The sequence below is a fragment of the Ornithodoros turicata genome, chromosome 5 (assembly GCF_037126465.1).
Source record: "Ornithodoros turicata isolate Travis chromosome 5, ASM3712646v1, whole genome shotgun sequence".
Lineage (NCBI taxonomy): Eukaryota > Metazoa > Arthropoda > Arachnida > Ixodida > Argasidae > Ornithodoros > Ornithodoros turicata.
The window spans coordinates 64,913,394-64,935,005 of record NC_088205.1 but is presented as its reverse complement, the minus strand read 5'-3'; the positions used below and the strand labels follow the sequence as shown (position 1 = coordinate 64,935,005).

The following is a 21,612-nucleotide window of genomic DNA, read 5'->3' as shown; positions in this document are numbered from 1 at the left end:
TTCTTGGCTATGGGGCTGACACTTACGTAATGCTAGATTCAAAAGCTGGTTTATTTTACGTGCGCATGATTCCACCTCTTGGACACAAAAACTGTGTCCCATGCAAATGAAGACAAATTTTAAAAGGAACTTAATCAGTTTCTTTTGTTTCCTAGCTTTTGTTGTGTGTCAGAGGGATGTAGTTTAATCATCTACAGGTACCCCCCTCTGGTACAGAACAAACGTTGCGATTTTTTGATTCCCTACGCATTTCAACCTTTGTTCTTCTTCGAAATTAAGGCATTGCAGCTCTTTGAGAATTGAGCTCGCTGGTCTCGACGAACCCCGTATACTCAACAAAGATGACTTACATCATGTTTGTCAGGAATGACCTTGACGTTATTCGAAACCGGTGTTCCATAATACGCATAGTGCTCCAAATGCTGGTAGTTCCTAGAACGACTGGGAAACTACGGCGTCAAGTTACCAACAAGTCACTTTCCACAGCCTCCCTGCGCGGACCAATCCATCGATCTACTTGGGCAAGGAATCCGCAACAAAATGTGGCATGTCTCCTTTCAATGCATTCACAGCGAATGCATTCAAAAATCTTCCTTTTTGCAATACTCGGATGTCGGTATCCTGCGGGAACGATGGACTGATACTTGCACTTTCCTCGGCATAGGGCCAAGAAAAATCATGGATGCGCGGTATCAAAAGTTGAGCAACGCGACTGAAACCCTTCTTCAGATGGATATTCCATAGCACAAGTAAGAGCCGGCGCACATGACTTAATTAGCTGTTGTAAGCCCACCACAATCACAATGATGATATCTTCAACATGTCGTGAAAACTGCTTCAAAATTGTACTTGACAGGGACGGATTGGATTGACATGGATGCATTGAGTACGTTCATGCGCATCTCTGATAACATACTGCAGCATAGGAGCCTATAAAAAGACACCATTTGTCTGCGTTCAAGCACATAATCAACAGGCTTCAAGTACAAGTCTAACAACTTCGTCTGTTATAGCAAAGTCTGAATGGCAGTGAAAATTGCTACTTAAAATTACTTAAGATAGTTACATATAAAAAGCAAAAATCTTCGCAACAAATGTGCATTTTAAACACAAATCAGAATGATAATTGGCTCTGATTTTACGTCAAATGGCATTACAACTACGCATTAGATCTCCAAGAAGGGATCAGCATTTGTAGGAACTCGTCGCGGTTTTAGGAGATACACTGTTGATCAAACGAATAGTTGAAAACGAGTTTTGTAAATGTAACCTGAAACTTTTTGTCAGAGTTAAGTGTGTTTTGGGTTCAAGGCGTGCGAACATTGTGGTTCTTCAACAACAACAACAAAAAAAAAAAAAAAAAAAAAGATTTGTAAAAGAACATCCACTGAAATTTCGTTATAAGCGTGGAATTCAATCACGGTTATATACGCAGCAGAGATCCAAAATACCCGTTTGTAACACAGTTTAGCGCTCAGACGCGGGAAGCAAAACGACGCGCCAGCAAAGTATATGAGCTTCCAAAATCAAAACCGAAACATGAATGCATTCCTTGTATGCTGGGTGAGCATTAACGAAGGTTTATCCTAACCGTTAAGTTAAACCAGTTTATTATAATCCCTTATTGAAGGTAAATGTACTTTTTTCAGGTTTTGTATCTTTACTTGACTGCACGATGTAAGATACTCTCTATCTTACACCGTGCTTGACAGTCACGCACGCTAACAACAATTCGCGCAATTACAGAAAAACCACACCTCCGGCTGGCAACAATGTACACAGCCAGAGCCAGAGAATGGCTATGTATGGCGGCGCCCACAGTTCTACGCTTCGAGCGGGCTGTTCGTTCTGCTTTGTCTTCAGTGTAACTTTGTGCACAACATAACCCTTTTGTTGTTTCCACCTGGGTTCCTGTAAAAGCTTCGTTGATCGCCCGCCTTCTGTTACTTGACATTGGTTGTAGTTGTCTTGTGACACATTAGTGATTCTGCAGTGCCTTCGCAGTAGCAATTTCGCATCCTACGGCGTGTCTCGTGCTTACCACGTAGGAACTGCGCAGTTGGCTTGGAATTTGTTGCTGGTCACTCGAAGGAACAACGAAATGGATCAAGCCTTCGGAAGACTGAAGTACCTAATCAAGATCGAGACTGTTGTCATCGACAACCATGTGTTTAGGCTCCACTACAAGGTGACAGTTGCATTGCTACTCGCTTTCACTATATTGGTCACGAGTCGGCAGTACATTGGCGACCCAATAGATTGCATTTCCAAAGACAGTGTGCCCAATCAAATACTCGACACATTTTGCTGGATTCATTCGACGTTCAGCGTAACAGGCGCATGGGACAAAAAGGTTGGAGTGCAAATCCCGTACCCTGGAGTGGATACATACACACCCGGTGATGCACGAGTGTATCACGGTTACTACCAGTGGGTTTGTTTCGTTTTGTTTCTACAAGCCGTCCTTTTCTATGCGCCACGTTACCTGTGGACGGCTTGCGAAGGACGCAAGATCGAGACGATACTTCTCGACCTGAATTCTCCCGTGTTAGGCGACGACAAACGAGAACCAAACAGAAAACTTCTTCTGGATTACCTCGTGAACAACATGGGATATCATAAAGTGTACACCTTCCACTATTTCCTCTGTGAGGTTTTGAACTTTGTGAACGTGATCGGCCAAATATACCTCATGGACGAATTTCTCGGTGGCGAATTCACGACGTACGGTACCAAAGTACTCGAGTTTACGGAGTGGGATTGGGACATCAGGTACGACCCAATGATCCGTGTGTTTCCACGGCTTACGAAGTGCACGTTCTATATGCATGGAAGTTCCGGAGATGTGCAGAAGTACGATGCCATATGCATCCTTCCGATCAACGTCATTAACGAGAAGATTTATGTGTTCCTATGGTTCTGGTTCGTTATCTTGTCAGTACCGTCGGGACTCGCTATCATCTACCGCTCAGTGCTCCTTTTGTGGCCGGCAGCCAGATTTCACGTATTGAAGTTAAGCGCACGTCTCGCAAACTCAACTAGCCTCGAACGCGTTCTGAAGCGGTGCGACGTGGGAGAATGGTTTCTCCTGGATTTGCTAGCCAAGAATATGGATCCCGTTCACTACAGAGATCTCATTTCTGACCTGGAAAAACAAATGGAATGCCAAGGTATAAACGTGGTCTAATCGTTGTGAACAACCGGGGTTAGTAGTTTTAAGGGCATGTTTTAGTATGCATTGAGAGGTGGGCAAGGAGACTAGCTGGCCCGACCTCGAGTTCCCGTTAGACGGATAACCCATACGTATGCTAGTCACGCATGTTGTCATACCGTTGTAGTTCGTGTTTTTGGCTGTAACGCCATGTTTGCAGCGAAGGAAATCCTGGAAGGTTTCGTCATGGAAAGTTCTTTGAAACGTCTGCGAGCCGCAGACTGGACAAAACGCATGTGCAGTGAGTGAAGTGACGTGGTGTCTGTCACGCTTCTGTGTGCGCGCGGTACGCGTTATCGCTGCTGATACGGCTGGCGAAGTGTGAAGCAATTTGGGAAGGTTGTTTTGCTCGAAACACAACGTATGCTTGGCTGCTTCAGAGAAGTACTCCCTTAATATATATAACTAAAGCTGCTGGAATAATAAGCTCATTAAAAAACCTAAAAGCAATGACAAATTCCACCTCACCGCCGTATACAACGCATGTCCGTATCCGCCCGTATACGCCGTATACGTACAATGTTCCGCTTTGCGGCCTGCTTTGGGAGGCGTCAATGTAAGCTTATGCACTGCGTGCGTTGCATCAACATGTAACTATTTTTCATGCGCATTGCGAGAAGGTTTCATCATTAAACTCTCTTAGGACTGTGCTGGGAACATATGAGTTTAGCTCGCGCTGCAACATTAGACAACGTCATGTCAAAAGCATAAAAGCATTTATCGTCACTTATAACGCATATGTGCGTGTGTATGTCCGCTGTTTATCATATGTGTTAGCAGACTTGTCTACTTTTTTGAATGTGCCTCGCAATGTCAGGAGTGTAATTTCTAATTTTTGTTATGCATATACGTTAGTGACCAGTCGTGTCATGTATTCTGTTCTTATCGTTCTAGCCCTTGCACCATTCTAACAGGTGCAGGGCCCTTACTCAATTATTTATCCAGTTTACTGATGATATGTCTGCCAAGGATGTCCCCACAAAGTGTGTGCCATTGGCCTCATTATGGCAAATGGTCAAGTGTCGTGGCACATCAGTGTCAATGCCATGGCCCTCCAATGTCAAACCACCACATGTTTCTGTTCTTTTGCAGTTCTGATGTACTTTGGAATGAACCTAGGTACCAACATATCCCGTAGATCTTACACCTAAAAGCATTGGGGAATCCTGTCTATAATACTACCGTCCCTGTTATTTGGTCTCATGTTTTAACAGCCCACACGTACACAGATATTAGTATTATATATTAGTCTATTTCAAAATTAACCTTGACCGAGGACATATATCGTGCGTGTTCGCTCGGAGCGACTTGGCGACCATGTTATTCATGTACGAACCTTTTTTGATCCGATGAGGGACATCCTTGATGTCAGAACTTACACCGCCGCGTGTTGTGTGGTAGCTCTGAAATACAGCTCTCCGCAACGTTAACTTGAACGCGGCCACGGCTGCGGAGCAGCTGGAGACCCACCCTGTCGGCGCTATGTAGAACTATAGGGAAAGAGCGTTGTGGGCTATCCCGCTCATGCTTTGAGGCGTGTGTCGAGAAGCAGGCGCTACGCTCCGAATGTGCGGAGGGGAGCTTCTCGACAAACACCCCCCCCCCCCCCCAACCCGAGTGGGATAGCCCACAACGCTCTATCCCTGTAGTCCTACGTAGCGGCGACAGCGTAGCTCTCCAACTGCTCCGCCAGCCGTCGCCGCGTTCAACTTAACGTTGCGAGGGGCCGTGCATTCTAACAACTTGTTACATGTTTACACTGCTGGCACATTTTTGTTTTTTCACAGTAAATGATCCTTGAGGAACGATGAGCTTGTTTTTGCACATGGTCTCGTGTCTTTATTTTATAGTACGCGTTTGTAGAAGAGGTGGTATTCCTCCACACGAGATCTGACCGGAGACGGCGATGGAATGTCCCGGCGGGCAGGTGTTCGTGGCCGCTCGCTAGGACTATGCCGGTAGAACTGATTGGCAGGTGCAGTGGTGCGCGGCAGAAGAATCGCGTCGTCGTCCGCTACGGGCCGCCACATGTTCATGAAGGGATCGCATTTGTTGCAGGATTCTTCCCTTACATTCACAGATCGTATCTCGGAAATAGAAGAATTATAGCTGTAGTGAGGTGAGTGAGATGAGAAGAGCATACTTGTAGCCGAATTTTTCTTGACGAGATTAGATTAGATAAGAAACGAAAGCATTCCTAGAGGCTGTTCATAATCTTCACGTCTGAAGTCTGTAATGTTCGTCGGCTTTATGACTCCACATACTCGTTATGAATCCCACGTGTTCCCACGGCAGTGCTGTGGCTATTCGGTTTTGAGACCAATATGTCTGCGTCGCGGAGTATATCGCAATAGGAAAGCAGTGTGTACTATCTTCTAGGTGCAACTCAAGGGCAAATTGATCCTGGGACCCCTGACACAAGTGCAGTCTAAACGCCTTTCGAGGGAAAAGCAGCTATTCGAACGACGTTTGTGTCGTCTAACAACACGGCAACGCAGAAACTCCTTTTCAGTACCCGTGTCTCTCTCGGAAGAGGATATCGGCATCTGTCTTGCGACTAAAATGAAGTAGCCTTGAACGCAGGGCCAGCCGATTATTTGCATCTCACGAATATATGGGGGGGGGGGACGTATTGCTTTATTTTTTACGAGTCATTAGAACGGTTTTATAAATTGTTAGAGCTTCACCGCGTCTAATATGAGCGATTTTTAGTTCAAAAAAAAAAAAAAAGAGCCTCACGAGTATTGAGTATTCGCACGACGCCCGAACATGGGGAGTTGTGTACTGCGCACATTGCAGACGACACCATCGGCCCTGTCGTCTGCTGCGGAATATTCTTGTGACTGGAGCCGCAGGATATTCTCTGTGTCCGAATTTCGTTCAGTCTCCGATTGTACGGCCGTGGCTGGGCCCTCCAGTCTCCCGGAAAATTGGGGTCCTGAAGAATTAGCCCGTAACACGTTTTTCGCGGAAAGCTGGGTTGGGGGAACACCCAACAAAGGGGTAAGGACGTGAGCTGCGAACCACATACGCCACATGACACATGACCATCCATGGCTGGAGGTCTTGGCGGATCACGTGCTTCTTTGTGTCCGTGTTTCTCAAGAAGACGTGCTATCGTCCTATCGTGAGTCCAGTCTCGTACAGTGGTTTCGTTTCCTTCGATGGCGCTCTCCAAACAGAAGAAGAAATACCCGCACTTGTTTCGCATACGTGCCAAGTGCCTTTTCACAGGTTTCCTGGTTGATAATAGCCTGCCGCGGAGCATAAGCGACTATACGTGTGACCGCTGTTCCAGAAGATGTTCCCGAAATGTGACAAAGTGAAGCGCCACAGGTGCGGACAGACTAATACCCCTGACACACGGGCACGTTTGAACTCCTTTCCATTTGGGGTCCTTTACGGCTGCAAAGGACACCTTCGTGGAAGGAGCTCATGCCAGTGACACACGGCAAGCGCGAACTCCTTGTGGTGTTTCGTTTAAAAAATATACTCAAAGATGTCCCTTAGATATTTCCATTTCAACCAGCCTACACGTACGACATATTAACACTAAACATAACAATACGATTAAAAATACGTAGTGCAACTACAATAGCGCTGTTGCGCTAAAGTTTGAGGGAGACGAGCACCACTCTGACCCTGCCGCCGGAATGCTACGACACACGGCCGCTCTCGCCTCACAACCACGACTGATAGCAACTGCTGCTAGGACGCATCGAAGAGTGAGCCGTTTTTTGCGAAATCAAAAACAAAAAACGAAATCTTAAGCCTGAGACGAATTACTGTTGTGTCGTACGGTGTCATAAAGCTAGTGGTAGTTTTTGGGCAACTAAACAAAAATAAAGTTTATTATTATTATTATTACTATTATTATAATAACAGTGGGAAGACGGCAAGGGTATGATATATCTTCGTCGAAATTTTGCAATCATGGACAGCGTTTGCCTGTGCGCTTCTATTGTTTCCCCAGAAGAAGCTATAGGCGCGAAGGGTGAAGGAAAGAATGTTCTCGGGAAAAATGCCCGCGCAAAAAAAGTGTTCAGGAAAGATGTCCCCGAAAGAAATGCCCCAAAAAAATGTCCCAGACTATGCAGGCGTCGGTACTTTTGTTGTGCTCGAGGGCTAGCTAATTCCTAAAATGAGAAGGCCTGAAGGAACTGTTCGTAATATTATTATTGCGTCTTTGTGATATCCAAGTATATAATTATTGCAGTAGACAGATATGGGCATACTTTTTAATTATATAAAATAGAACACATACCACACACTTTTACCAGATATATACTTTTCGTTTTCTTGCATTTACTTTGTACTTTTCTGCTTCTTATACTAGAAGCCGACTGTGTAGCCGTTGCCTTGGAGAATTTTCGTTACGTGGCAGTAAGATCTCGAGACTAGGGGCGATGAAAACAGAGTTCCGAGACATTTTCTGTGTCTGTTTTCGTTATCCCTAGTCTCCGGGCTTTTACTGTCACGAATTACACTTACCAGCCCAGTTGTCTTTCTTTTTTTAGTAACTATTTCATTGATTTTTCATGGTGACCAGAGAGCGACGGTGACAATGAAGATTAAGGTTTGCACTGCGTCCTGGTCTCAATGGGGTCTCCGCCACTGTCACGCATGCGTCGTACCAAAGACGCAGACGATAACTACTCTACCAGGAAGCCCTCGCGAACTTCCGTATCGTACAGAGGTCAGCGGTATCTGCGGTGCTTCCAACACGACGCTGGAGTCTTCAGCTATTAATTATAAACTTCACATCAGATAAACATGCTGAACAATTTGAACGACGTACGCATATACAGGGTGTCCCAGAAAACGTGTCATTGAATTTTAATTAAAAAACTACGCCACGTAGAATCATGCGGTCAACGGCATTTGTTCTTAGTAGATGTTTGCCACCTCCTGATGTGCATGTCGTGTAACCTAAGTTCAATTATGTAAATTTTTGCGATCTGAACTCTGAAATTTGCCAAGTAAAGATCACTTTTTTACCCCACAAACGTAAAGACGTGCCGAATTTACTCAAATTCATGATAATTGACAGACATATTGAGGAGCTATCGTACTGGAAAAAATAGCCGAAAATCATGCTCTGCGGGGCTTGCAGAGGATAGCGCGCAACGGATTTTTCAGCGAAATAATTGTTAGCCCGTCGAAAAGAGGTTGGAAACCCAGCCCATACCGGCATGATAGAAAGAGATAACACAGACATAGCTTATCGCGTCCGGCTTCGGCTGGGACCATACCTACCCTCTCCCAATTTCAGGAACTGTCACTTTTTCTACTATCACTCTGTGGGCTGGGTTTCAAGCCTCCTTTCGTCGCACTGGCAGCGATTGCGCTCAAAACGTCCTGGCGCGTTATACTGAAGTGCCCCGAGAAGCATGATGTTCGGCTAGTTTTCCCGATAGGATAGGTCCTGAACATCACTGTCAATTATCATGAATTTGAGTAAATTCGGTACGCCCTTCGTGCTGGTGGGGTAAAAAAGTGACCTCTACTTGGCCAATTTCTCAGTTTAGTTCCCAAAAATTTACATAATTAAACTTAGGTTACATGACATGCACACCAGGAGGTGGCAAAAACCTAGTAAGAACAAATGCCGTTGACCGCATGATTCTAGGTGGCGTAGTTTTTTTTATTAGAATTCAACGGCACGTTTTCTGGGACACCCTATTTAGCAACATAAAATTTCCTGCTCGAAAATGTGTTGTATTGCTCTGTCACTGCCCTCAGAGCCGTATATTAAAAGGGAGTCCGGCCATTGGGAGGAGTCACAAAAAGAGGCTCGGCCTGTCAATCACAGTTTCGCTCCTCTGATTGGTTTGCTTTTTACCAAGGGGGTCGCCATGACACCATACTGCCACCCAAAATGGCGACGAAAACAAACCCTGTGAAGCGGGGATTTCGTTACAAAAAATTTTCACACATTAACCTGATTTTACGCTGCAAATGTACATCCTAATATAAGTTTCTCGGAAATCAGTTTCATCTTATGCTCATCCACTGATATCTAACTGAAAATAATACGTTTTGTCGACGTGTTAGGCCTAGTGAACACGGCGATCGCGGCGATCACAACGAAACCATAACAAAAACGGCGCTGTGCTCTATAATTTTATATTTTTATTGCTGGATTTCATGGATATAAACACTCTTGCCTTTTATATTCAAACTATTCATGTAGATTTGTTTAAAAAGCATACCGACGACAGAATCTGTCCCAGCAGGTGGTTCTGCCGGCAGTGGTACAACGACGGAAGCAGACGACAACTCCCGATGTGCCTTACGCTCCCTTGGTGGCGCACATCAAATTTGCACCAAAAATCCACTAGTTTTGCATATTGCGTGAGGTATCCATTTCAATCCCATCCGATCCTCTTGCCACCCAAAATGGCGCTGCCCATGTTGGATAGGGGGGGCAAATAGTGAGGATAGGCTGATTGATAGCGCCCCATATTTCAAGACTTCATTGGTCGGAAAGCTGAAAAAATGGGTGGAGCTTCAGGTATAGGCATGACCCATTAATGGCCAGACTCCCTTTTAATATACGGCTCTGACTGCCCTGAACTGCCAGCGCCACATTTCTGACGGTGTCTGCTGAGAGAAACAGTTACAGGAGATTCGCAACTCCATTCAATAAGGAGTCCTTCAAAGTTGTATAGGATCCCTACTTGAAAGGAGGTCTAGACTTCCCGTGTGTCAGGGGGTATAAGTTTATTATACGCTTTAGAAATACACAGCACTCTCCGACCGACGAAACACACACTTGTAGAGAGTCAAGCTGCGAACAAAGCGCGTTAGTTGGCTAACATAAAGACGAACTTACTCTTATTTTGCCCCTGAGCTGCGAATGCATTTTCGGAGGCTGCACATTCACCAAACCATAATAAAAACATGAATGCGCCGTAAGTGATGAATGGATTAAATGCGTAAGCAAAACGAAAGGAAAGTAAGTCAACAAGTGCATCCCCGAAAAAAAAAAAAAATCCAAGATTTGAAGTTATTTTGATTCGTTTTGGAGCTGTAAGGCCAGACGTGGATGTCCCTGGTAACGTGATGTAATGTTGCTATTAGCGCGAGGGGCCTCCAGTCTAGAACGCTCTGCAGCAGTGAGTGGCACTTTTTCACATTCGTTAGACTCTGCTCTTTCCTGTAGGACACGTTTCTCTTTAATTTGCATCGTATTTTCGTCTCATAGATGCCGACATTGTTTAGGGCGCACTGTTTCATGTATATGACTTTCAAATGCTAACTTGTTGTGTCATACAGTGTACAAGGTTGTTTCGTTTCAGTTGACCCCCACCTTTAAAAAAATTGAAGAAAAAAAAAAAAACGGCGCCTTGCACTGGAGTGAGACAGTCTGGTTAATGTTACCAGCCTTGCAAGATGTTTAGCATATTTTTTGTTTCTTAATTCGAAGAGACCGCTACGACCAGACGCACCTTTCGCGGGGCAGAGAAAGGTCACGTGGTATTTTTGGAAGTCCGCGCACGTTTTTTGGACACGGGAAAAAAAATAACGCCTAACAGTAACTATCCATTGGCATGCGTCACCTCATGTCAGGTTCCACAACCTCACTATTGAACTCTTTTGTCTAATCCCACTAATTAAAAGGTTTTAATTAATTTTAATTCATTAATTAATTAACAAGAATAGCTGAAACAAAAAAAATATGCTGAATATATTGCAAGGCTGGTAACATTATGCAGACGATCTCGTTCCAGTACGATGCGCCGTTCTCTCTCTCTTCCTCTCTCTCTCTATCTTTTTTTTTTTTTTTTTCAAGTGGGGCACGTAAACGAAACACCCGGTACATGAACGGTTGGGGCTCGTTAAGCCGAATCGTTTGATTCCTAGGCACTCTACGTGTTGGGCGACTGAGGACACGCAACATATCCCCCATCCCTCGCGCCATTGCGGATGAGGCGGCCATTATCACTTGGAACTCTCATCTGTTATCTATACAGTGCCTCCTTACTGGTTGCACTGTCTCGAATAGTTTTGAAATTATTAGCGTTTTAAGTTACTTCCAATTGCGTGACGCGGACTCTTCGGTCACGACACCCGATACGCACCGCAAAGAAGACACAATTCTACGTCAAAATACTTCCGTCGAAAAACATTACAACTGAACCGTACGGATAATACAACACAGAGGTCATTCCTTTTGATGACCTTTGTTGCTTTCCATTCCCTTTGAACGTAGGTCTCCCCACGTGCGCTTCGCTCACACATGGCATGCGGGAGTTCTTCACGTAATAACACCGCCATAAACTGCGAGAAAGTTTTTGCCGGATCCCCTTTTACGCGTCTCTACACAGTTCATCACGATGCAGGTACCGTTGCGATCTCTGTGTGCTGATAGGAAATATAGGGGAAAATGGTGCCGTGAGAAGGAACGCAGATGGCGGGGGCCAGAAGGGGATATCGCGTTGAAACCCACGCCTACGTCTGTGCTATAGAGAGGAGAGCAAAGAGGAAATCATTCGTAAGATAAAGTACATGAACCATTAGTTGCTGGACGTGGCTCACATAGAAAAATTGTTTAAAGGAAGGCTTCGAGACAGAAAGCTCGAACGGAGTCAGGGTGTGATTTCTTGTTAATGTGCTCTTTTGATTTTGATTACAGTAGGCGTAAGAAACTTGACGGCAGGCTTGGCCGTGCTTGAAGAATTTAAAGTATCGAGGTCTGACGACAGGCTTCTGTGAATGTTGAAAGTGTAAGCATTGGGACCGTCAAGAAAATGTGACGAGGAAGGTGTCGTAAACGTGGAATGCAAATTAGAATATCCTCTTTTCCCGCTCTTTCGTGCCTTATTATTATTATTATATCACGTAATTCGAACATCACATTTTCGTGCTCTGTCGTGCTCTATCTTGATCTCTCATGATCAGCAGAAAGCTGCTTGCTTGTTTTTTCCCTTTTATTTTTGCTGGTCTACTTTCTCAGCCCTTCGTCATCTTTGTGCGCAACACTGAGTGACAGGAAGATAGCAAAATGGATGGTAGTACACGTACTGCTGGGGACACGGTTGTCTAAAATCTCCAGCCCGTGGCGGAGCGATATCCTAGCGGCCATGTCGCGCATGAAGGAACTATACCAATACCCTCCACCAGGGTAGACCGCGCTGAACTGCTCTCCCTAGCAGACGACGCTGAGAATGCGATGGTACTCTCTCCCGACAGGCGGCGCTGCGTGGCCTTACCTCGAAGACTGTAATGGTATAGTTCCTTCGTGCGCGACATCGCCGATAGGGGAATGCTCGGCCACGGGCTGGAGATTTTAGACAACCGTGTCCCCAACAGTACCTAGGAGTAGGCGGCAAAAAGTGCGTTATGTAGAGGGATTCATGTTCTCTTGGAAATGTGCAGCAGCATCTATTGCTGTTGTTGTTGGAAATGTGAACCCGCATTTGCTCCTCCGAGCCTTGACCACCGGGATTTGAGAAACGGTTATGTACGTGCAAGCTCTGCTTATTCTGCGTCTTTGTTATTACTGCTTCCTGGACAGATTCATGGGATAGGTCTATCGACGTTTCGAGTTTGTGTAATAATGGGTGACGAAAGACGGACTGGATCGACGTGTGCGAAGGCTTGCATGAAGTAAATAGACTCAGTCCGTTTTCAGAAACTCTCTTAGATGAGATTAGCAGATTATTGAAAATATGATGAGATTTCTCCTTATGCATTTGGTAGGGGAGTGATATTTATAAAGAAAAAAAAGAAAGGAAAGGTTAGCCAGGCAAACAGCCGGCTTGTAATTCCCAAAAAAAAGAAAACGGAAAAAAAGAAAAAGAAAGGAAAGTAACACTACAACAATGTCAGATATGCAGTTCATGAGTTCTGAGGCTCTGAGGAAACAAGAGGAGAGCGGCAGTGACAGCCCGCTGGTTGGGGTGTTGGACGAGACCAAGGAGAGCGGTCAAAGAAAAGTCGTTACAGCCAATCTGGAGCAAACGGCAACGGAGGGTGTCCTTATGGGGAAGGTGTTGCTGACAATACAAGAGCTGGTGTGGGATGGCAGCTTCCACGCCACAAACAGTGCAGTTTGGGGAACTTATAACTGGCCCATTTTGAAGAGAAGCGATGGTGTACGGGCAACATTGAGTCGTAGGATTCTGCGTTACTTTGCGTGATGTGTGTGCAGTATAATTTAGCATCGGCATCACGAAGCTCTGGAATCCACGAGGGAGGAGGAGGAGGAGGAGGAGGAGGAGTGTCGTTGGGAAGAACCCGAGAGGTCTGCCTGCCTGATTAGGCGGCATGTTTCTCGGGAAGGGAAAGGTGGTGGAGAGGAGGAGAGGAAAGGGTGAAGTGGGGGGAGGATAGCTGCGTCCATGGGCCGACTTCAGGGGAACTGTGCCGGCATACGCCTATTACACATCTGAGGGAAACCCAGGAAAAACCCCAGACGGCACAGCCGGCCCGCGGATTCGAACCGCGGACCTCCCAGTCTCCAAGCGCACGCGTTACCGCTGCGCCACCGGAGCTGGTGGAATCCACGAGATTCGAAATTCCCGCGCATACAGACGTATGTGAGACGCCATGTGACCAGTGGTGGGCGTTTGTCCTCGCGAGCCTCGCCCTCACCTCAATTTTCTGGGAGAAAATTTTTCCTCACCTCACCTCAAAAGATGTTTTGAAATGTTTCCTCATCTCACCTCACCTCAATTTTTTTTCGAAATTTTCCTCACCTCACCTCAATTTTTTCAAGCTATTTGTGTATTCGATGTGACGTTCGCAGGGATTGAAGAACCTTCATCATTAAAGTCGCGTTGGCTTTGAGTGACTGCCAATGAACTCGTTAAATTGCTTAGTGAATGTAACGTTTCCTTTTCTTTCTTTTCTTTTTTTTTTTTTTTTTTTTTTTGCTGGCAGATTTGGCCTGATCAGTCACAGAAAACGCTTCGTGGAACGATTGTTATACCCGTAAAGCGCGGACCCCATAACAAGCGACATGCGACGCGCTGCAGAATTTGTCGCTGTCGCGTCTGGTCATGGCGCGACTTCCTGGTCCATTTGAGCAGCGACATTTCGTCGCCGAGAAATGATGTTTTTGGAGAAGCAATGCTTATTTTATTCGAGCAAAGTTGTAAATTGCCATAAATATACCAAAAATAGTATTTCATTCGTCAAAACGAGGAGAACTTGTAATGAAGGTGCTATGTAATATTCGCCATAACGCAGTGGCGCTGCGGTTGAAGTTCCCAACGCCCCGCCCACTTCTTCGTCTGCTACTTTTGTTGGTTGCCCTCTTCACCCTTTCCCTTGCCCACGCGTTCAGTTCTTGTTTCACGCCGCCCAATCTAGCTGGTTTTGTCAAGCAACAGGCAACGAACTCAGCGACATGCTACAAATATCTACTGGGAGTAGATGCAGAGATATTCAGCCGGCGACAAAGCTTTTTTGACGCTCGTGTGGCGGCAGTGACGTCGATTTTGTCGCTTCTCGCGTGTATCTGCCGCGTGTCGCTTGTTATGGTATTCGGGCTTAAAAGTTGCGCGTATCACCGGCGAGAGAGGAGGACAGTCCCCGCCCAGGTGAGAGACAGAAGCTGCATAAAGAAGGAAAGATATCCTGTGTACGCACGGAAAAAGTTTTCATCAAGTGCGCGTTCATAAAGTTTCTCTCACCTCACCTCCAAATTTTTTTGAAATTTTTCCTCACTTCACCTAGAAAAATTGAAAATTTTCCTCACCTCACCTCACCTCAAAATTTTTTTGAAGATTTTCCTCACCTCACCGCACCTCAAACATCACCAGAAAAAGTGGCCCTCACCTCACCTCAAATATCGTGAGGGTGCCCACCTCTGCATGTGACGACACTGTGACGTTACGAGGGCGTCCCCACCCACCGCCTGGCCGGGTGAAGCCAGGCAGAGGCCTCGCGCCATCATATTGGCTGGTATCTTCGCTCCCACGTGACCATCCCAGATGTACGTCATGCAACGTTACACGAGCTGATGAGAGGCTCTCCATAGTTTTCTCCCTGTATTCTGCCCGCGCTCTAAGTTCTCACGGCAAGATACAGACAACTTTGGAAATACAACGGTCTCGAGGGAAGCGTCTTACAGGAGAGTTGCTAGGAGTCAACTGCTCCTGTCGCGTACATTTCTTTCGATTACGTAGCTTACGGAGTAAACTATCCATTTAAAGGAGCAGTCTAGAGGCCCACAACTGTGTTTCTGTTTTTGGTCAGTATGGAATGTTAGGCGGCCGAAAACGGTTTTCCCACAATTAGTGCAACCTAGCGAAATTGGGACGCCTGCAATAGCTCTCCGAACCTCCCGTGCGCGAAACACTATCCTTCGCCTTCACGATAGGCACGTGATGAGCGCCACCACGCGCGTCACTATGTGACGAAAGTGGTCAGGACGCTCCTCATTGGACCTGGACCATGGACCCTCACATGATCGAGGTGGGCAACATCGCGCAGGCCTGAGCTTCTGCTACCGCTTCGGAGACACCATGCGTTCTCCGGCTACGTGATATCCGAAACGGAGGGTTTGAAGGCTGTCCACGACACAACCACGATTTTTTGGGACCGCAGACACCACGGGAAGAACGAGTGGTGCAGCCCGAAATTAACTGCGTTTGTACAGCGAAAACCCCGTGCTTCTCGACAGCGTGCAGCCTGTCCGATCGTTTTCACCGCGCAGTTGGTTCAGTGGCTACCAGGTGGCGGCACAATATCGCCGCCATCGCTTGCTTTCTGCTACTGTGAATTCTGAGATTGCACAGAAGCCATGGATATATTATTCTTGTGATCGTAATCTTATTTTCTCAGGCAGCATACGTATATGCTTTGTTGTTGTTTATTTCTCGAAAACGTGATATAAATCAATAAGTCAACAAGAAACAGCTCGTAGCAGACGGTTTTTCCTACGAACGAATGAGGGGCTCTCTACCACCAACGTCACAGTAGAGTGGGTGTGGTCTGCAGTTGGAGCGCTCCCGCCTGTCACCGATGCAGCGACTTTCCAAATTAATTGCACCGTAATGAAACAACTTTGGACAGAAATATTTTGAGGGAATGCTTTTCACAAACTGCGTTACAAGATGACAGCAGTTTTTGGCCATGTTCGATACCACTTTAATGCTCCTTTAAAGGACATTTACATGAAGTATAAACTTCCATATTGACATTCTTCTAACAAAATTCTATAAACCATGCACATAACCAGAGCAAGTCAAAAGATTGCTTACAGACCATAGACATCCTGTTTTCCTTAGAGAGGTGTTCAAAGGAAGGCAGGAGAGGAAATGAGACGTCGGCAGGAATGCCAATACACCAGCAAACCTTGCCTTTTGTGTGGGAGCCACTGAAGTACTCCATTGTATGCCTTGAAAACTCCTTCAGCGATTGTTTCTCGGCATTTATAATATTTTTCTACTTTTCCACCGAAAGGCGAAGTGTAACAATCTGCTCCTGCCAGATTACTATTGCAGCATCTCACAACTGTCACATCAGTTCCATTGTACTATTTGGACGTGTATCCTTGATGTGCTGTAAGAAATGCATGCTCAACATAGAAACGTCAGGTGGGACTGCTGTCCCTGGTCTATTTTTGTGATTTTGTTATATTTTATTTAATTCTCTGTTTATTGCATCAAAGAAATATATTTCATACTATTCTGTGCACTGCAATGACAAAGTTCCGCAGTGTTTTGCATGTTTATAATACTGTGTGGGCCGCGCTCGTGCTCATAACAACCATGAATCAACGATCTTGTTCCTAAAGCAGCTTATCCAAGTTTCGAACCGCGGCAGGTTTATGTGATGGATTGTCGTGGCATGAAGAATTTTACATCAGTTCGCAAGCGCTTTTACGTTATGGGTGAATGACATCGTGGTCGTTGTCATGAGCACTCGACACAAGAAAAGAAGGGAGAAATTAAAAGGGATAGAACGATGATATTCTTCCCAGGCGTACAGCTTCTGATATTGAAAGGACCAGACGTACCCAGCTCTGTTTTACTCAAGAACTGCTGATAAATGGAAAGTGCTGGGATGGCGTGCTCTTGGCTGGGTAAGCTTCGAAAGACGTCGTAATGACGGTTCGTTGCGCCATCTAGCGTCAAAGGCATTAAGATGATATGCACTCGTGGATAAGCGCCGTTTGAACCGCTTCGTCTTCGCCGTTTAAAGAAGTCGTGGACAGCCGCTAAATTCTTTCTCTCTCTCTTTTTTTTTGTTTTTTTTGTTTGTTGTTGCTGCGGCGGCTAGGACTGAGGACTGGGAGATGGTTGGTTCGAATCCTACCACCGGCTGTGGTGTCTGAGGATTTCCCTATTTTTCTTTTTTTCGGCAGATTTCCCAGACGAATGTCGGCACAGTTCCCCCTGAAGTCGACCCTCAGAACGCACGCTAACCCCCCCCCCGTTTCCCACTCTGTCTTGCTGTCCTCTCTCCATGTGTCCATATCTGTACGCCGCTCATAGCCACAGTTGCTTCGCGGTGCTAGCACGGAATCAAGAAAAAACAATATTGACACTGACAACGATCCTGCACTCTTAAAACAGAACTTCACCACATAACACGCTGAAGATGAACGAGTGCACATATTGATCAAGCTGTTACTCCTGATTTGTGAAAATCGCGACGTGTACGCCTTTTTGTGACAATTACCGTGTATTCACATGAGCGACATTCCCCGGAATACTGCAGTGGAACATGCGAAAAACGTCACAGCTTTCTGCTGTCACGTGAGCGCGAGCGTCACGCTCGTCACGCGTATGCTGCTAACCGCGGGGAAAAGCCCCCCCGCCCCCGCACACAGCCACAAGATATTCCGTAGCAAACGACAGGAAAAGACGCTGACGGTGTCGTCTGCTAAGTGTGACGCCATTCCCGATATTGGGTGGTGATGTGGTGGACCACGTCGTGCTGCACAGGCCTGGTCCAGTCAGGTGGCTGGGTGAGTGCCGGGAATTCCTTCAGTATGGCGGCGAAGGGTGATTCAGCTGGTGATTCAGGCACGGCACAGGCCAAGACACGCAACGGTGGAGTCGATAGACGTAGTCCGTGCACTGACAAGGAAGTAGTCCTGTCGATCAGACGCTTCCCGTGAACGTCAACCAGCAACTTGAAGTGATTTAAAAAGTCGGATCCGAGGATGGCTTGTGTGACGTCTGCAAGCAGGAAAAGCTATCGGAAGTCTCTTCTGAGCCCAATGTTGAGAGTGAGCGACTGCTGGCTATAAACCGGGATAATGGAACCGTTGGCGGCCTTGAGTGTGGAGCAAGGTTGTCGGGAACGGGAATAGCGCGCACCGGCGGGGATGACGCTGACCTCGGCGCCCGTATCGACCAGGAGCCTTAAGCCAGATACACGGTCTACGATACGAAAGAGGCGGCTGTCGCCGAGGCCGAATCCACTTGCCGCCATTAGTGGGGGGCCGGCGGGTTTCCCGTCCAAGAACATGGGAGCAAGCAGTGGTGGGCTTCGGCACCGAAGCGATGGTGGTACCAACAGAGGCCATCCTGATTCGCAGAACGAGATCGCGATCGCCGTGGCGACGGGGAACCTCTGCGGAACGACGGGGCGACGGGGGCTCGGGGATCGTGGGCGAGCAACCAGCGTCGCAACCAATTGCGTCAGGCTATTAACCTGCTGGAGTATAGCTTCGGTGGCTGGAGTGGGTTGGGAAATCGAAGGACAAGCTTCTGGGATGGGCGGAATGGCTGGGGGAACCGCTCGCCCTCTAGTCTGGGTAGCCGGTTGCTCGAGAACGGAAAGAGAAGGAGATGAGGCAACCTCCATGACAGCATCCGCGAGGGTGGCGAGCTCGTCGATGGGAAGATTCGCGGCTGCTGCCAAGACCATCTGCACGTTATTGGGTAAGCGCTGCATGAACAACTGACGCAAGAATTTGTCGCCGGCCTGCGGAGCGTCATCTCCCAAGAGCTGCTTCATGCGGCGCAAGAGCTGGGTAGGCCGCCTGTCACCGAGCTCTTCCGCCGATAAGAGCTGCCTCAGACGGTCACGGTCGGAGACGGACGTACGCTTCAGCAGGGCAGACTTGAGTTGGTCATACGCGTTCTGCGTTGGGGGAGAGATTATCAGATCTTGTACTTCCTCGGCGGCCGCGGGAGACAGGGCGGAGATGACATGATAGAAACGAGTGGTCTGAGCAGTCACACCGGCCAGATGGAACTGGGCGTCCGCCTGGGCGAACCAGATAGCTGGATTGCGATCCCAGTAGGCTGGAAGTTTAACGGCGATGGCTCCTACACTCTTAAACCCGTACCTTTTATTGTAACTTTTAGAAACATGTAACTTCTATATAGACGTAGATTTCGAGATTTCTTATAGGTTACACCACTGTAACGTATATTTAGAGGTTAAAAGCGACCAAGGTCATGTCTTTACAACACGAATAGAAGTTACATCCCGGAAAAAACAAAAACAGCTTGTTGTAACTTATAAATGTACCCTCTACTCCGGCACTGTAACTTCTAAGCGAAATCTCCAACGATAATTTCTTTGTTAGTTTCTTATCGTTGATGTTCTTATCGTTTGTTTTCCTTCTATTTTTCAGCATAATGCCGCGTTTCAGCCTCCCATTCGAGACGACAGTTGCGAATCTACGCTGTTATTTTTTATCTGTTTCAGCGTCACCTATACGTCAACTACATGTTATCAATGCTGTATGAACACAGATTATAAGTTCGCAGTCTGAAATACTGATAGTATGTTTCTTTCTAAAGGGTGGAAAACCATTGTCAATGCCGCAACCACCAAGATTTCCGATTTCGCTGCGTAGCCGAGCCTGGTCTATCTCTATCCACACAGAGAGCGGTTGCCTTGAAACGCTTAACGCTCGTCGTCCGTCCGTTAACAAGTGTAATCTGTTTTAATCAGTGGTTTTCCTCACGTTTATCATAGTATCGTCAGGAACAACGGAAAAGCTAGATGTCTCTAGCAAACAAGGATATTTTCGGTGTTCTCAGGGGAAAGTGTAGTGAGTGCGAAGATTGCAAAGAATATATAACCGAAAACGAACGTCACCACCGCAGCCCTAATTCACACACTTCATACACTGGGTAAGTGTACGTTTTGCGCTAGGTACGTGCGTTATTTTGATAGCAAGAGCTCTTAGCGCATGTTTGTTGCGATTATGGCAAGCGTTTTGCGGTCCTGCATATGAACGCCACTTACGCTTGCTACTTTTCTGCTCTTACTTGGTCGCCAAGTCAATACACCGGCGTGCATTTTGCGAGCTGCGGATATATGCATCAAGATATATAATTCGCAGCTTCCTACTCGTTGTATTCTTACGATATTCTAAGACTCAATCGCGGAGTGAACGCCTTCCTGCATTTATGCTGCTTTGTACCCTGTGCTTTGTACCGATTTGAATGGTTCCGTAATTGTTACTCTCATTGCCCAAACTTTTGTTCCCAGGATCCCACATGCAGGTTCACATATACCGTCACCAGCGCAATGCAGTACCTCACAAACTCGTCCCAGAGCGCCTCCAACGCTGATAACGCAGTAATGTAGTGTCTCATGCGTTACTGTACACTCATATTCCTCAAGGTTGTGTGCGTTTTATGTAATACTGTATTGCCATTTGCGCTCGCCTCTGCAACACGAATGTGGAATAAATTTTTTTCTGCTGCAATTCTCCATTTCGTTGGGTGTGTTCAGCTTAGCAAACATAGGTCAGTTGTTTTGACTCGCTAGCTTCCTCGCACTTTTATGCATTGCTTCTCACTTAGAAGATCTTTTTTCCACATACATGGTAAAGTGACCATGGTTTCTCCTCACATCAGAATCGCACTTGTGCACAATGTGTCGACAGACTTCTGTTTTTGTAATATAGATATGTTCAAGATCTCCTTTTCTGCGGGTTCATTTTGGTACCTTGGTGTGTTCTGTAAATGTCTGTCCATATCCCACGCACGGGGTGTTTGTTTTTATTCGCATCACACCAGCGCTCATTTGACAGGTGGGTTACGTTAATTTTCGCAAATTAACCCATCCGTAGTTACAAACATCTCCGACATTTCCTGACGCATGTGTCTGTAACTACGGACCGATTAATTAGCAAAAATTCACATAACCCACCTGCCAAATGAGCGCTAATCTGTTGCGAATAAAAATGAACATCCTGTATAAAAAGCCGCGCGTTGGCGTACCCTTTACGGGCAGGTGCTGGATTGAAGGCCGTAACCTGTAATTAGTGGGTTTCCTTGTAACTTTTATAAAAGGGGTCGCTCAGAGGGTACCTGGTAGCTTCTGAAATAGAGGGTAAAATATTGCGATTTTTTACCCTTTACTAAAGGGTACGGAGTTAAGAGTGTACATGGTGCTGTTGTCCGTCAGAGTTGGGCTGTAGGGAACCTGTGCTAGACGACGACGGAGGTGGGTCGCCTTGATGCATCGCC

The 21,612-nt window shown here is 46.5% G+C and overlaps 2 protein-coding genes across 2 annotated transcripts in view; both read left to right on the top strand.

The window, feature by feature from the left end:
* The window catches only part of LOC135394585 (FRAS1-related extracellular matrix protein 2-like), a 263,630-nt gene that overhangs the window by 35,496 nt on the left and 206,522 nt on the right, over window positions 1-21,612 (top strand). The gene's annotated exons all lie outside the window — the stretch shown is intronic.
* LOC135394586 (innexin inx2-like) lies at window positions 1,792-5,035 on the top strand. The gene is made up of 2 exons (XM_064625402.1): window positions 1,792-3,170; window positions 4,304-5,035. The coding sequence occupies exons 1-2, from the start codon at window positions 2,102-2,104 to the stop codon at window positions 4,360-4,362; spliced, it is 1,128 nt and encodes a 375-aa protein (XP_064481472.1). The 5' UTR covers window positions 1,792-2,101; the 3' UTR covers window positions 4,363-5,035.